At 43.4% G+C, this 15,733-nt stretch overlaps 1 protein-coding gene across 2 annotated transcripts in view; it reads left to right on the forward strand.

The window, feature by feature from the left end:
- The window catches only part of EFEMP2 (EGF containing fibulin extracellular matrix protein 2), an 83,547-nt gene that overhangs the window by 55,617 nt on the left and 12,197 nt on the right, over nucleotides 1-15,733 (forward strand). For both annotated transcript variants that reach the window (XM_068261564.1, XM_068261563.1), the window contains exons 7-8: nucleotides 3,911-4,030; nucleotides 8,639-8,758. In XM_068261564.1, the coding sequence (XP_068117665.1) occupies nucleotides 3,911-4,030; nucleotides 8,639-8,758 (240 nt within the window). The remainder of the gene's footprint in view (nucleotides 1-3,910; nucleotides 4,031-8,638; nucleotides 8,759-15,733) is intronic.

The following is a 15,733-nucleotide window of genomic DNA, read 5'->3' on the forward strand; positions in this document are numbered from 1 at the left end:
GCCCTCAGACCCCCCCCCCCTTATCAATTCGCCAGGGCATTATTTATATCTGTCCTTCCCTGTAATAACCCACTGATCACCTGTCAATCACCCATCAATCACCCCCTGTGACTGCCACCCATCAATCACCCCCTGTCACTGCCACCCGTCAATCAGCCCCTAACCTGCCCCTTGCGGGCAAACTGATCACCCACCCACACCAATAGATCGCCCGTAGATCCGACATCAGATCACCACCCAAGCGCAGTGTTTACATCTATTCTCTCCTCTAAACACCCACTAATTACCCATCAATCACCCATCAATCACCCCCTATCACCACCTGTCACTGTTACCCATCAGATCAGACCCTAATCTGCCCCTTGCGGGCACCCAATCACCCGCCTACACGCTCAGATTGCCCTCAGACCCCCCCCTTATCAATTTGCCAGTGCAATATTTACATCTGTGCTTCCCTGTAATAACCCACTGATCACCTGTCAATCACCCATCAATCACCCCCTGTCACTGCCACCCATCAATCACCCCCTGGCACTGCCACCCATCAATCAGCCCCTAACCTGCCCCTTGCGGGCAATCTGATCACCCACCCACACCAATAGATCGCCCGCAGATCCGACATCAGATCACCACCCAAGCGCAGTGTTTACATCTATTGTCTCCTCTAAACACCCACTAATTACCCATCAATCACCCCCTATCACCACCTGTCACTGTTACCCATCAGATCAGACCCTAATCTGCCCCTTGCGGGCACCCAATCACCCGCCTACACGCTCAGATTGCCCTCAGACCCCCCCTTATCAATTCGCCAGGGCATTATTTACATCTGTGCTTCCCTGTAATAACCCACTGATCACCCATCAATCACCCCCTGTCACTGCCACCCATCAATCACCCCCTGTCACTGCCACCCATCAATCAGCCCCTAACCTGCCCCTTGCGGGCAATCTGATCACCCACCCACACCAATAGATCGCCCGCAGATCCGACGTCCGATCACCTCCCAAGTGCAGTGTTTACATCTGTTCTCTACCCTAAACACCCACTAATTACCCATCAATCACCCCCTGTCACTGCTACCCATCAGATTAGACCCCTATCTGCCCCTAGGGCACTCAATCACCCGCCCACACCCTCAGAATGCCCTCAGACCCCAGCCCTGATCACCTCGCCAGTGCATTGCTTGCATCTATTCCCCCCTCTAATCACACCTTGAGACACCCATCAATCACCTCCTGTCACCCCCTAGCACACCTACCCATCAGATCAGGCCCCAATTTGCCCCGTGTGGGCTCCTGATCACTCGGCCAAACCCTCAGATCCCCCTCAGACCCCCTTCCGATCACCTCCCCAGTGCATTGATTGCATCTATTTTCCCCTCTAACCACCCCCTGAGACACCCATCAATCACCTCCTGTCACCCCCTAGCACTCCTATCCATCAGATCAGGCCCAATACAACCTGTCATCTAAAAGGCCACCCTGCTTATGACCGGTTCCACAAAATTCGCCCCCTCATAGACCACCTGTCATCAAAATTTTCAGATGCTTATACCCCTGAACAGTCATTTTGAGACATTTGGTTTCCAGACTACTCACGGTTTTGGGCCCATAAAATGCCAGGGCAGTATAGGAACCCCACAAAATGACCCCATTTTAGAAAAAAGACACCCCAATGTATTCTGTTAGGTGTATGACGAGTTCATAGAAGATTTTATTTTTTGTCAAAAGTTAGCGGAAATTGATTTTTGTTTTTTTTTCACAAAGTGTCATTTTTCACTAACTTGTGACAAAAAATAAAATCTTCTATGAACTTGCCATACACCTAACGGAATACCTTGGGGTGTCTTCTTTCTAAAATGGGGTCACTTGTGGGGTTCCTATACTGCCCTGGCATTTTAGGGGCCCTAAACCGTGAGGAGTAGTCTAGAAAACAAATGCCTCAAAATGACCTGTGATTAGGACGTTGGGCCCCTTAGCGCACCTAGGCTGCAAAAAAGTGTCACACATGTGGTATCGCCGTACTCAGGAGAAGTAGTATAATGTGTTTTGGGGTGTATTTTTACACCTACCCATGCTGGGTGGGAGAAATCTCTCTGTAAATAGACAATTGTGTGTAAAAAAAAATCAAACAATTGTCATTTACAGAGATATTTCTCCCACCCAGCATGGGTATGTGTAAAAATACACCCCAAAACACATTATACTACTTCTCCTGAGTACGGCGGTACCACATATGTGGCACTTTTTTACACCCTAAGTACGCTAAGGGGCCCAAAGTCCAATGAGTACCTTTAGGATTTCACAGGTCATTTTGCGATATTTGGTTTCAAGACTACTCCTCACGGTTTAGGGCCCCTAAAATGCCAGGGCAGTATAGGAACCCCACAAATGACCCCATTCTAGAAAGAAGACACCCAAACGTATTCCGTTAGGAGTATGGTGAGCTCATAGAAGATTTTATTTTTTGTCACAAGTTAGCGGAAAATGACACTTTGTGAGAAAAAACAATTAAAATCAATTTCCGCTAACTTGTGACAAAAAAATAAAAACTTCTATGAACTCACCATACTCCTAACAAAATACCTTGGGGTGTCTTCTTTCTAAAATGGGGTCATTAGTGGGGTTCCTATACTGCCCTGGCATTTTAGGGGCCATAAACCGTGAGGAGTAGTCTTGAAACAAAAATGACCTGTGAAATCCTAAAGGTACTCATTGGACTCTGGGCCCCTTAGCGCAGTTAGGCTGCAAAAAAGTGCCAATCATGTGGTATCGCCGTACTCGGGAGAAGTAGTATAAGGTGTTTTGGGGTGTATTTTTACACATACCCATGCTGGGTGGGAGAAATACCTCTGTAAATGACAATCTTTTGATTTTTTTACACACAATTGTCCATTTACAGAGTTATTTCTCCCACCCAGCATGGGTATGACCTATTGAGATGTTGTGGCATGACCTTAAAAAGGTGGTTCATGCTAGAAAACCCTCAAATAAAGCTGAATTACAACAATTCTGAAAAGATGAGTAGGCCAAAATTCCTCCAGAGCGCTGTAAAAGAATCGTTGCAAGTTATCGCAAACGCTTGATTGCAGTTATTGCTGCTAAGGGTGGCCCAACCAGTTATTCGGTTCAGGGGGCAATTTATTTTTCACACAGGACTTTGTAGGTTTTGAGCTTTTTTTCTCACTAAATAATAAAAAACATCACTTAAAACTGCATTTTGTGTTCAATTATGTTATCATGGACTAATAGTTAACGGTTTTTGATGAGCAGGAACATTTAAGTGTGACAAACATGCAAAAGAATAAGAAATCAGGAAGGGGGCAAATAGTTTTTCACACCACTGTATGTGTTAGTATAGGGAGAGGTTAGGTTGTAGTAAAATATCAGGAAATATAACTGATATTTAGCTCCCGTATATGAATGAATAGTAGAATATCTGTAAGTTTACTGATATGCTACTACCAGCCATTTCCTGTGGCCTTTACAGCGGGCGCCTTTATCAAATTTACGCAGGAACCATTATGGCTCGGTGTAGCTAGCTAGATAGGTTTAGTGGGAAGAATGGAAAGAAGGCAGAAAGAATGGCTTGCAGGAAGTTGTGTGGTCAGTATTTGTACACACCATATGGCTTTGTGGAAGTGTTGGAAGAGACCATGTGAGAAAGAGTCATCATAGGAAGTCCCTAGAGAGTTTCTCTGGCAGAGAAAGGGCTGGGAACTCATGCATATAATAGTGCAAATTCTGAAATGTCAAACTTAAACAGGCTGTTAAGTGTGGCTTGGCTGCCATCCAGAAAAGCTCATACTGAATCGCTGAGGTGTCACACACAGTTCAAGACAGAGTTCCTTGTGGTTATTTTCTTAATCAACAAAATGCGTTAGACACGATGTTCATATCACTTACAGATGCAAACGAATGCTCCATGGGCGCACCGTGCCAACAGCGCTGCTACAACACCTACGGCACCTTCCTCTGTCGCTGCAATCAAGGCTATGAGTTGGATCAGGACGGCTATACTTGTAATGGTAAGTAACTACAGAGTATTATGACAATATTGATTGTTATCCCAGAGAAGCATACAAGTGCTGGCAGTGGCTACATGGATGTTGATTTTGCAGATAATTCTACAGGAAAGAGAGTTTGTCCTGTCTTTATGAGCTTTCAGCGTATGGATGCGTCAAGTCTCCCATCTTGTACCAACAACAGACTATGGCAAAACTGTCAACCAAGGGACTGACTGTGCATGTGCATGCACTGTTACAATAAAAAGTAGCCTGACCTCACCTTCCCGTCAATGACCGCTCCTCAACTTAGCCCCAATGTAAAAAAAAGCTATCCCATCTCCATGTCAAAGAGTTCCACCTCCTCCCCATGTTAAAAACTATTCCCTCTTATTGCTCTGGCAATATGCCCTCTGATGACCCTCACCAACCTAACCCCCACCACCATCAGCAATGTAAAAATAACTGTTCACCTTTGTTCCTGTTCTCTTCTTCGTCTTGTCCTTGTTTCTTTTTGGGCTCTCGCCTTAGCATATCCCCAGGTAGTTCTTCCCACTGTTACTCCCCAGACCTTGGAGCGAATTATTGCTGCATGAGCCGAGGTGATACTTCCCGTTGAGCCCTGGGTTCACTCGAAAAGGTATCATACACCCATTGAGGTGTATAATTAGGTCTGTAATACATACAATAAATGGGGACAGCTCATATGATGTTAGGTGCTTGATATACTTTTGTATATATTCTGTTGGTGGCATCTGATTGCTGCTGCAATTGTCATTTTTTTTTTTAATTATTGTTTTTCTTTTAATAAAATTGGCTTTTTCTTTTTTTTCTAACTCCCACTTTCCCTCCCTTCCCCCCGAGATCCAATTAGCTTGATTTCCTCTCATAGGCATCAGCTCAGTTTGTGAGCCACTCGAGCAGTCAGCTCAGTGACAGACAGTGACAGCCCCAGTACAGCTCTGCGCTAGATCGCAGCGCTGTACAAAGTAAATAGCTTTTTTTCTTAACAGCCTGCCAGCCGTGATTGTGAACTAGCAGGCTGATCACGGAGCTCCACTCTGTGTTTTGGCAGGGAATGATCGCGCATGCGCGTATTCCTTGCTAATCTCAGCCCCAAGGACTTCACACCAATCGGCATTAAACGGTCCTGGGGGAGCCACTCTGCGGCCACCAATTGGCATCAGCCGGTCTAAGAGTGGTTAATGGCTCTAAAGGCCAGATTTGGCCCCGGGGGCCGCAGTTTGACATGTATGGTCTACATGCATAGAATCCTACATTTTTTGTTATCTTTGTCTCCACTTGATTATTGAAATTGTAAAAAGAAAACATACCAGACTTACATACCAAACATATTGTACAATTATAGATTTATAACATTGCACATAGAACAAAGTCACCACAGTATTTCTCCATACTTTTATTTGCTCTCCTCCTGTGATGTGTTCCCCTCTGTTAAGTGCTTTAAAATGTTTCCATTTTTACAGCGTCATACAGTCATACATGTGGTCTTCAGTTGTCAGGTCTCCCGCAGAGATATGATGATAGTCAGATGTTTACAAATGATCCAAACAAATGTTCCCTTCCAAGACGCACGTAGCCTCCTACATGAATGTACCTGCTCAGCGCACAACCAGAGTTCCTGTTACAAATACTGGTCAGAAAACCAGGGGGTGACCACAGCTTGCAGAAATACTGAGACAAGGAATAATGTGCAATAAGGGTTATTGGAAGGCACTTTTGTGCACAAATGTTCATACAATAATATCACGCAAATAAAATGCAGTCACTCTATATACAGGATACACACGGAAACACAGTATCATGACAGATAGCGTGCACACAGGAACTATCTAACTAAATATATACATAGGATACACACACAGAAAATATATACAAAATTTACACAGCATGTACAACCAGGCAACGGTTGAGGGGGGAGCAGGCAAGAGCAAAGTCAGGGCAGAATGCAGACTATGGCAACAGGTAAGCAAGTACAAAAACAGGATTGGGGATCACAATTCGGTTTGTCCTAAGACTCGGAACTAGCAGCATACAATGTTTTGGCCCCTAGCAGGAGGAAGGGTGGGGCTTAAAGTGAACCTGAGATGAAAGCCAATTTCAGGTGCAATACTTACCTGGGGCTTACCTAAGCCCCCTTAAGGCCGCTTGTCCCTCTTTGTGGCTGGATAGTGTACTGGTTAATGGCTCTGCCTCTGACACAGGAGACCAGGGTTCGATTCTCGGCTCTGCCTGTTCAGTAAGCCAGCACCTATTCAGTAGGAGACCTTGGGCCAGTCTCCCTAACACTGCTACTGCCTATAGAGCGCGCCCTAGTGGCTGCAGCTCTGGCGCTTTGAGTCCGCCAGGAGAAAAGCGCGATATATAAATGTTATTTGTCTTGCCTCGTCTCTCCAGGTGGCTCCTGTCCCCTGCAATACTGCCAGAAAGCCTGGTGAGTTGCGCGGTCCCGTCGCACTCCAGCTGCTGGGAGTGTTCTGCGCTTGCACAGTACTATTGCGCAGAAAGCTCCCAGAGACAGGAGTGCGACGGGGGAGCGCGCCTGGCTGGGCCACGCATGCGTGACCAAGCGTGACCAGGCCAGGCTTTCGGGCCATATTGCGAGGGACAGGAGACACCGTCACTCAGTCCCTCGACAACGAAGAACTGAGTGGCCTCAAGGGGGCTGTTCCAGGTAAGTATGGCACCTGAGATGGCTTTCGTCTCAGGTACACTATAAATAGTCAATGCCTAATCACCAACAGGATGCAGCTGGTGGGGTGATCTTGCAGTAGACGCTCCTAAAACCACCTGCAAGCAAGTCCAGGCATTGCAGGTCTTTCCCAAAGTCAGTAGGCCACCTGATGGTGAACAAAGGAAGTCCAGGGCAATAAATGTCAGGACAGAGCCACCTGCTGGTGGACAGTGGAAGTCTGCTGTAGCCAAAGTCAATACTGCCACCAGCAAGCGAATGTGGCAGGACATGATTCCTAGCAGTCCTTCATGTGTTGATACTTACAAAGGATCACTGCTTCTTACAGATCTTCTGCTTTAAAACTCACTTCTAAGCAATACGTCTCCAAAGATTCAGGTTTTATTCAGACCAGACTTTTCACGTCTTCCTCGTGTCCATAATGTCATGATAGGCTTCAGTGACCAATAGGGATGATCTAGACCTGAGCTTTCAACTCCAATTTGCTTTATTTTAAATGGTAAAATCTCTGGAACTAATGAAAGTTTGACCTTGCAGTTTTATCTGCAGGTAACATATGATCATGTAGTTTCCCATCATAAATTCATTTTTTATTACCTGACTTTGTTTTGGCTCAGAATAATGTAAATCACGAATTCCCTTGACAAGTCACCATCAGCTATCATGTGAAGCAGACATCTTGCATAATGATGTGATATGCAGTTTAATCAGAAAGCATTGCAGTCGATTACATAGCAGTGTGTTTATCATTATCAGTGTGGTTTGCACACTGGATCTCCTTGCTGTAAAACAAGCCTTATCCCCTGGCTCAGTGCAGCCCAGCTCAGTGACTGATAAGGCTCCAAACGAAAAACAAAATTAAATATGTTAACCACTCAGGCACTTTCTTTCAAAACAAACGTTTGTTCCTTGAAATTATAATGTTGTAGGTAATCCATTGGAACAGAGTGGAAATTTTGAACTGTAATTCCACTTTAAATGATTGCTCCAGCACTGCATGAACCAAAGTGACCCATTATACAAAAGGAGCAGGGCTAATTTTTCTGCATGGTAAGGAGACTGTTGGAACTGGAACCCCAGTACCCACACACTCTATTTTATTAGAACCTCTAAAAGGTTGGTTTAGCCTGCTCTGTAGAACCTGACTCAAATCAAAATGCACAAATGCAATATATAAAATGCTTAATATGGATTAAGTACTAATGTGCCAGCAGCAACAAAAATAGTCAGCAAAATATTTTTTTTATTTAAAATGTTATTGAAGAACTCAGATGATATTTAATCACAGAGACATAATCATCAACTGGCAGTTAACCATAATCCGTGGAAAATTGGAAAACCAATCTACAGAGACAAATAAGCCATGTAGGGCCTATGATAATGACATCGCAAACATCCGTATGGGTGATTTTGATATAAAATAAATCCTTTGATGAATTATATTTGAGTGTTTGCACACTTACACTTAATTAATGTGCTTAAAATAAGGATTTCATGATAATGTTATGTAGTTTTATTATTGACTTTGCTTTAAAAGCAAATCCGAGATGAAATTAAAAAAACAAAACAAAAGCAAACACTTCCTCAACCCCTCCGCCACTGGCTGGGACGACGGGACCCACTTTTAGTTCACAGTTGCGCTTCCCTTCCTGCCCGAGTGCGGCTGTACTTCACCTGTGCGAATACGGCCAGGCATGCGCAGTAGCACAAAGGCGCTCATGAACGAGCAGCTTCGGCTTGCTTTCGGCCAAACCTGCGCAGGCACAGTACAGCTGAGAGCCGAATAGCTCTTGTCAGATACGCTCAGAGGATCCGTGCGTAGCAACGGTGGGGTCAAGAGGGCATGGGAAGCCTCTGGACTACTATTCAGTATTTGAATGTTTGATTCTGACTAATGAAGTGATGTTAAACATTTCTAGATATTGACGAGTGCAGCTACTCCAGCTTCCTGTGCCAGTATCAGTGTGTGAACGAGCCTGGGCGCTTCTCCTGTGTTTGTCCAGAGGGATACCAGCTACTGGGCACCCGCCTCTGCCAAGGTAAGATCTTTCATAGTTAGTACTTTACATCTCAAATACAGTATTATTTACATTTACTAATTGGATTAGTTAATCATGCAATAACGTGCAAACTGAACGGTATAGTAATCCCTTGTAGACAATCATATTTATTTTAATGATGTAATTTCAATGAAGGATTAATTCTGGCCGTCTACATCACTGCTCTATGCACATGAGTACTCTTTACCGGTCAGAACAAGCTACTATGACGGTGGTACCCAATCCTAATGGTTTTTTGGGATGTTGTTCCAGCCTCCCTCTCAGTGGTGAAATAGTTATTCTGATGTCTTGAGGGTCACTGGAACAAGTAATCAAATCTTGGCCAGGACACTATCTGCATGGAGTTTGTATGTTCTCCCCATGTATGCAATGAGGTTAACTGCTCCATCCTCTATCCCTCAATAATTTACCTTAGTTGTGAGTACACTTGTACAATTTTGATTGGTCACTTTTACCACTTCCATGTAGTATAAGGGCCAACAGATTCTGGATACTATGAACAGATTGTGTACAAAAGCTCTGATGCTACATCGAGGTGGTAAAATCGGTCAGTGATTGGCCAGTCAAAATTGTATGTGTGTTTGCACCCGAGATTATGACGGTTTGGGGCCACAGCTACTCTGTGTGTGTGTTGGGGGGGGGGGGGGGGTGAGATTGCACTGGCCAGTGCCCACATTTTTTATGGTTGGTTAGAGGGATGTTATATGGCCATACTTGCTAGGGTTGTGGTAGAGGAGTTGCTGGCCACATTTAGGGAATATGAAGAAAAGGGGATGGGAAGGTATTTTTGTGTATTGCACTTATTATTAGTAGGGAGAAGGGGAGGGGGTTGGGAATAGTAGCCGTACTCTCGCTATAAGGCAAAAAAAAGTTGCTTAAGGTGACCGCACGTAAAGTGAACCTCTAGACTAAAAATCTACTCAGCAGCACTGAAAAGGCTTGGTGTTTCTTTAACAGTTTCACAGCATCAGAACTTTGTTTTTCTTACCAAAGGCTCATTTTTAGCTGCACAGAAGCTAAGCTCCGCCCCATCAAATAAAACTGCCCAGGCATTTTTCCCCTGATGCTGTGCAAAGCATGAAGGATTTCTGATGTTGTTGATCTTGTTGCCTAGCAACTGGCAGGGGTGATCAGGACAAGAACAGTTGGAACTGTGTCCCATGCTCCCTGTCACCTCCTTTCAACCAAAAGGATGGCTGCCCCCATGAAATCACAAACATTTGCCTGCTCTTTTAAAACAGGGTGGGTAAGAGATTATATTACCTATCTATTTTAATTAACATAACTAATGTAACTTAATGACAGTTGAGGCTGAAGTTCCCCTTTAAGGAGGTTATGATGGTCTATTAGTTGTAAATAATGGGGGAATCACCAGAGGGGCAGGATGGAATGTAGGGATGGGGGCTGACCCAACACATCTATGTTGGGGGCCCTCCATGTATGTAGTTACCACCTTGCTGTAATGGCATGTGTATTGTGAGTTTTACAGAAATTCAGACATGGGCTCATCCTGCTTTTTCTAACTTGTGCTTTGGGTCCTGTGATTTCAGAAAACAAACTGATGCTATTTTAAGTGGTTTGTCATCAAACACCATATAAATAGCACTTGTGTACTCTCTAATTTTATTTTAGAACATTCTACTTAAAAGTTTGTCTGGTAAACAATGAGCAGAGCTGGGGTTTTACTGAATGCTTTGTGTGTTGTCTCAGCCTACCAGAGCAAGCCCAGAGTACAGTCACATCAGAGGCGGCCTTTTAAGGTGCCCATACACTCGTCATATTGGCAGCAGATAGATAAGAAATGCATCTGATGATCTATCTGATGCGTTTTTAGAACATTTTTTACCAGGATAGAATTCCAATAGATTTTAGTTTGAAATCTATTGAAATTCGATCTGATGGCATTTTTTTGCCATCAGATTTCCATTAAAGGGGAACTGAAGTGAGAGGTATACGGAGGCTGCCATATTTATTTCCTTTTAATCAATACCAGTTGCCTGGCAGCCCTGCTGGTCTATTTCTCTGCAGTAGTATCTGAATAACACCAGAAACAAGCATGCAGCTAGTCTTGTCAGATCTGACTTTAAAGTCTGAAACTCCTGATCTGCTGCATGCTTGTTCAGGGGCTATGGCTAATAGTATTAGAGGCAGAGGATCAGCAGGGCTGCCAGGCAACTGGTATTGCTTAAAAGGAAATAAACATGGCAGCCTCCATATACCTCTCTCTTCAGTTCCCCTTTAAGGCCAATGCAAACTGATAAGCAATCTCATCAGATCGACCTAAATTTTCCACCCTGCCAGTTCGATGGAAATCCATTGAAATCGATCGAAATCGGCCATCGATCGGTCGATTGGCCAACCGATTTGCAATCGATGGATCGATGGATCGGGATCGATCGGTCGGCCAGAAAATCGGCTGAGTGTATGGGCCCCTTTAGAGTATGCGGGGCCTGGGGCGAGTGTCATATGCGGGGCCTAGAGCCATAAGTGTAGGCCATGTACCGTACCACCACAGTCACAGGCTTGTCCACCTCTAAAGCAGTATGCCTTATTATTGTTTAAAAACTAAGCCAACCAATATAGGAACAATTACAATACGTAATGTAATCAAACTGTACCTATCCCTAACTCCCCAGCCAGCCTCTACCTATCCCTAGCTCCCCATGAAACCTAGCACCAATCCCCAGCCAGTCTGGAAGCTCCAGCCTGAGCACCCTCTAGCTCCAGTCCATGCTTGACTGATCTAAATGCCCCTGGGGCCCTCAGGCTGAGGCTCTTGCATGTTACCTTAATCTGACATTTGGCAAGCTTCATGTCAGTGCAGAAATTCATTACAAAAATGCAAACGGCATAGTACAGTAAAGCATGCTGAAGACGAAAACCTAAGCAATAAAGGGAGGGGGCGGTGCAAAATATATAAGGCGTGTAAACAAAATAGGAAAATCTGAGTATTTATAAATGACACACTGCTCAGAACACAAACAGCTAGACTTCTGTAGACCTTTCCTTCACAACCACCAAAATGAGCATGGTATGGCGGGCAGGGCCGGGCCGAGGCATAGGCTGGAGAGGCTCCAGCCTCAGGGCGCAGCGTAGGAGGGGGCGCACAATTCATTCAGCTGTCATTCCTAATTGTGTATGAAGCAGAAAGAAATAAGAAAAGGGGATACATAGCAGTGACTGCAAGCCAGATAACTAGATATTAAGGTGTTGGGGAGGTTGTGGGCCCTGTGGCCCTCTTAGTCTAATAGCAATCAGTGTGTGACGGCTGGGGTGGGAGGGATGGAGGGGCGCACTTTGGTGTCTCAGCCTTGGGTGCTGGAGGACCTTGTCCCGGGCTCTGATGGCGGGCATGACATGCGGGGCCCTCTTCATGTGCAAAGCCTGGGGCGATCGCCCCACTTGCCACCCCCAAAGGCCGCCTCTGAGTCACATCATAGCAGTGCATTCTGGAGGTACAACAATTAAAGCAGACCTAAACTCACAACTCCTGTCTGCTCTTAAAGATAATTAGACAGCATAAACTCTATAAACACATACACATTTCTCTAGGGTTTCCTTCTGTCCTGTGCAAGAGTTCAGGTCCACTTTAACTGTTCTCTTGAGTTTTCTTCCAGGAGTGGGAGTTCCTGACGCTTAACCCTCTCCAATCCTTTTTCCCAATCACCCACATTACCCCCACCCTCCCCAGCACCTGTTTTTTTTTCAGAGTGCTGGGGGGAGGGTGACCTGGCATCAATGGTAGAGAAGAGAAAAAGACAATCGAGAGCCCCCGATAGTGTATTATTGTAATACAACTGGCATAGGGTGATCAATTAAAGTTATACTCACAAGTCTGGGTTGCCGAGTCCAGGCAACCACTTAAATCGCAGGCGAGGAATTTAAACCTGTCCCCGCTCAGGTTAAAAATGTCGCTCTCCGTAGATAGAAAAAAGAGGGTGTCAACACCCATCCACCAGGTGGATCAATCGTAATGTAGTATACAGAGGCGCCAGTAGAATAAAATTAGTACCAATTAAAATCAATAAAAGTGTGGGTGGTGTGGGTGGATCTACCCGCCCAACAACAAAACACAAGCACTGCTGTGTGTAAAAATGGTCAATTTAATAAAAACTCCCAATAAAATTGTACAGTTTGCAACGCGTTTCACGGGTCCCAAGCCCGCTTCCTCAGGCAAAAAAACTTTTACAAGCAGGAGCAACTGAAAGATACAAAAAACATAACAAAAGACCCAACTGTAAACAACAATCAGAAATCAAAAATCAAAGATGAACATCAGTCAATATTTAAGCTGAACATAATATAATACAATCTCTGATTACGTCAGCAAATAATAACATAACATATATGAAAGACAAGAGACATTGCATCCATGAAAAACACAGACATATACTCTTGTCAGCCATCTAGTGCCATGTAATCTCGCACTTGCTTGGTCCACAAACGCATTGTATATATTTGCCAAAGTCTGGCCATCTACAGTCCATATCCTCATACATGCAAAAATAGCACCTTCTCCTATCCTATATACATATATATGAGAAAACACACAATAAGTATAATATACACCACCAAAAGAGCTTTTCAATGGATGTGTCTAAACTTGAACATGGAAAGTTTTGTAGAACCATGCGGATAGAGCGGTGGGGGGTGGCCAGACTATCGCATACTAACGAGGGACAAAGGAAGTGAGGGGAGCAAAATAAACACTGGATTTGGGAGGAAAAACATCACTTACCAGTGTCCTTGTGCAGACGAGTGTGGCGCCTTTGCTGCAGGTTGGCGCCACAATCGTATCTAAAAAACCTTCCGTATCGTGACGTCCGGGTGATGGGGGGCGTGGTGTGTCGCGTGTATGGAAGGGCGTGACTAATGGATCTCTAATGAGGGAACGCGTAATCCGCCTATGGAGACCTGTACAAGGCGGAAATGCGTCAGCTAAGGGTATGATGGCTGAGCCGCCATCTTACTAGTGGGCATGGTATACTTATGTGATATCCACATAAGAGCAGTACGGAGCGGAAGTGCGTAGGTTAGGGGCATGATGGCTGGGCTGCCATCAAACTAGTGGGCATCCTACTCTCGTGTGACATCTCATACGGAGATACGTAATGTGTATAATGTGGGTCTCAACAATATTCCTTATAAAAACATATGGTATAATATAATAATGGAAAATATATATACATACATAAGGATTCATGTTCAGATAAACCAAAACAAAAACAAAACAAAAAAATACAAAAAAATACAAAAAAATATACAAAAAAATACAAAAAATAAAAAAATAAATAATAAAACAAAAAAAAAAAAATAATAATACAAAAATACAAAAAAATACACAAAAATATACAAAAAAATAATAAAAAATATTATAAAAAAATATAATAATAAAAAAATAATAATAATAAAAACAAAAAAGTACTAATCAAATATAAATAATGGAAAATTCATAATGCTTAAATGGATTGGATTGTCAGACCAATCTAGTAACCATCCGTGGTGGCCTATGTAAATTAAGGATAGAGGATAATTATTGATAGGCCTATGTAGATTAAGGATAGAGGATAATTATTGATAGACAAAAATTGAAAATAAAATAAAATATATATGTATATATATGTGTAATACGCACACATACATACATATAAAGGGAAGGGGGGGGGGGTAAAAAAGCAGTGGTAAAATGTAATATATAAATTATTATTAAAACCATAAAAATGATTAAAAGAGAGTGACAATTGTGAACATGGGTCATGGTCATAAATATCTGCCTAAATAGGTCAAAATATTGCCAAATTACTGGTATACTATGCAGGGACGGGGAGAAAGGTAAGTACTGTAATTGTGGCCAGATCTCCTCCATACCCAACGCTGTAGGGTAAGGGGCGGAATGTAAGTGTGGGATAAATATATTCAAAAAGTTTTCTCTAGTTGTTCGTTCAGTCCTAGGGGTGTGAGTGTCTTTAATGTTTGGATCCAATATATCTCTCTGTTTTTGAGTATTTGAATTGCATTTGGTTTCATAGGGTTTATAGCCTCTAATGCTATGAAAGAAACTTCTGTCGTGTTTCTGTTATGGGCCTGATCAAAGTGTCTTGACAGGCTGTGAGTAGCAAGCCCTTTCCAGATATTCCGTTTGTGTTGGCCTATTCTTTCTCTAAGTAGTTGGCTGGTGCGTCCAACATATTGTACTTTACATGGGCAGGTAGCCACATAGATGACAAACCTGGTGTCACAATCTATGTGCTTAAGTATTGGGTATACTATATTGTCATGGTGGGATACAATATGATCAGTACTGGTAATGAAGCTACAAGCAAGGCATCGTTTTTTAAGGCAGGTAAAAGATCCCGCCGGTAGTGTATTCATCTTGTTATCAGATTTGAGCTTGCTGGGAGCCAGTAGATTTCGGAGATTGGGCGCTCTCCGGTACGTCATGATTGGTTTCTTGGGGATGTGTTCACGTAGATAGGGATCTTGTTGCAAGATTTCCCATCTCTGGGTGAGGATATCTTTTATAGCTGTGTGTTGAGCATTGTATTTCGTGATGAACCGTAATGTTGTGTCTTGTGGGGTATCGTGTGTAGGTCTTGGTTTTGGGGGTTCCATGGCCTTAAATTTTGCATTCTGTATTAAAGTCTTGGGATATTTCTTTTCTTTGAATTTATTTGTCAAAATTCTGGATTGTATTTCATAATCTTGGACATCTGTACAGTTCTTATGAATGCGTCTGAATTGGTTGTATGGAGTGTTGGTTGTCCATGGTTTATGATGAAAACTGCTAAAGTTAAACCATGTACAGATGTCCAAGATTATGAAATACAATCCAGAATTTTGACAAATAAATTCAAAGAAAAGAAATATCCCAAGACTTTAATACAGAATGCAAAATTTAAGGCCATGGAACCCCCAAAACCAAGACCTACACACGATACCCCACAAGACACAACA

Source organism: Hyperolius riggenbachi, chromosome 11 (assembly GCF_040937935.1).
Source record: "Hyperolius riggenbachi isolate aHypRig1 chromosome 11, aHypRig1.pri, whole genome shotgun sequence".
In the NCBI taxonomy this organism is placed as follows: domain Eukaryota; kingdom Metazoa; phylum Chordata; class Amphibia; order Anura; family Hyperoliidae; genus Hyperolius; species Hyperolius riggenbachi.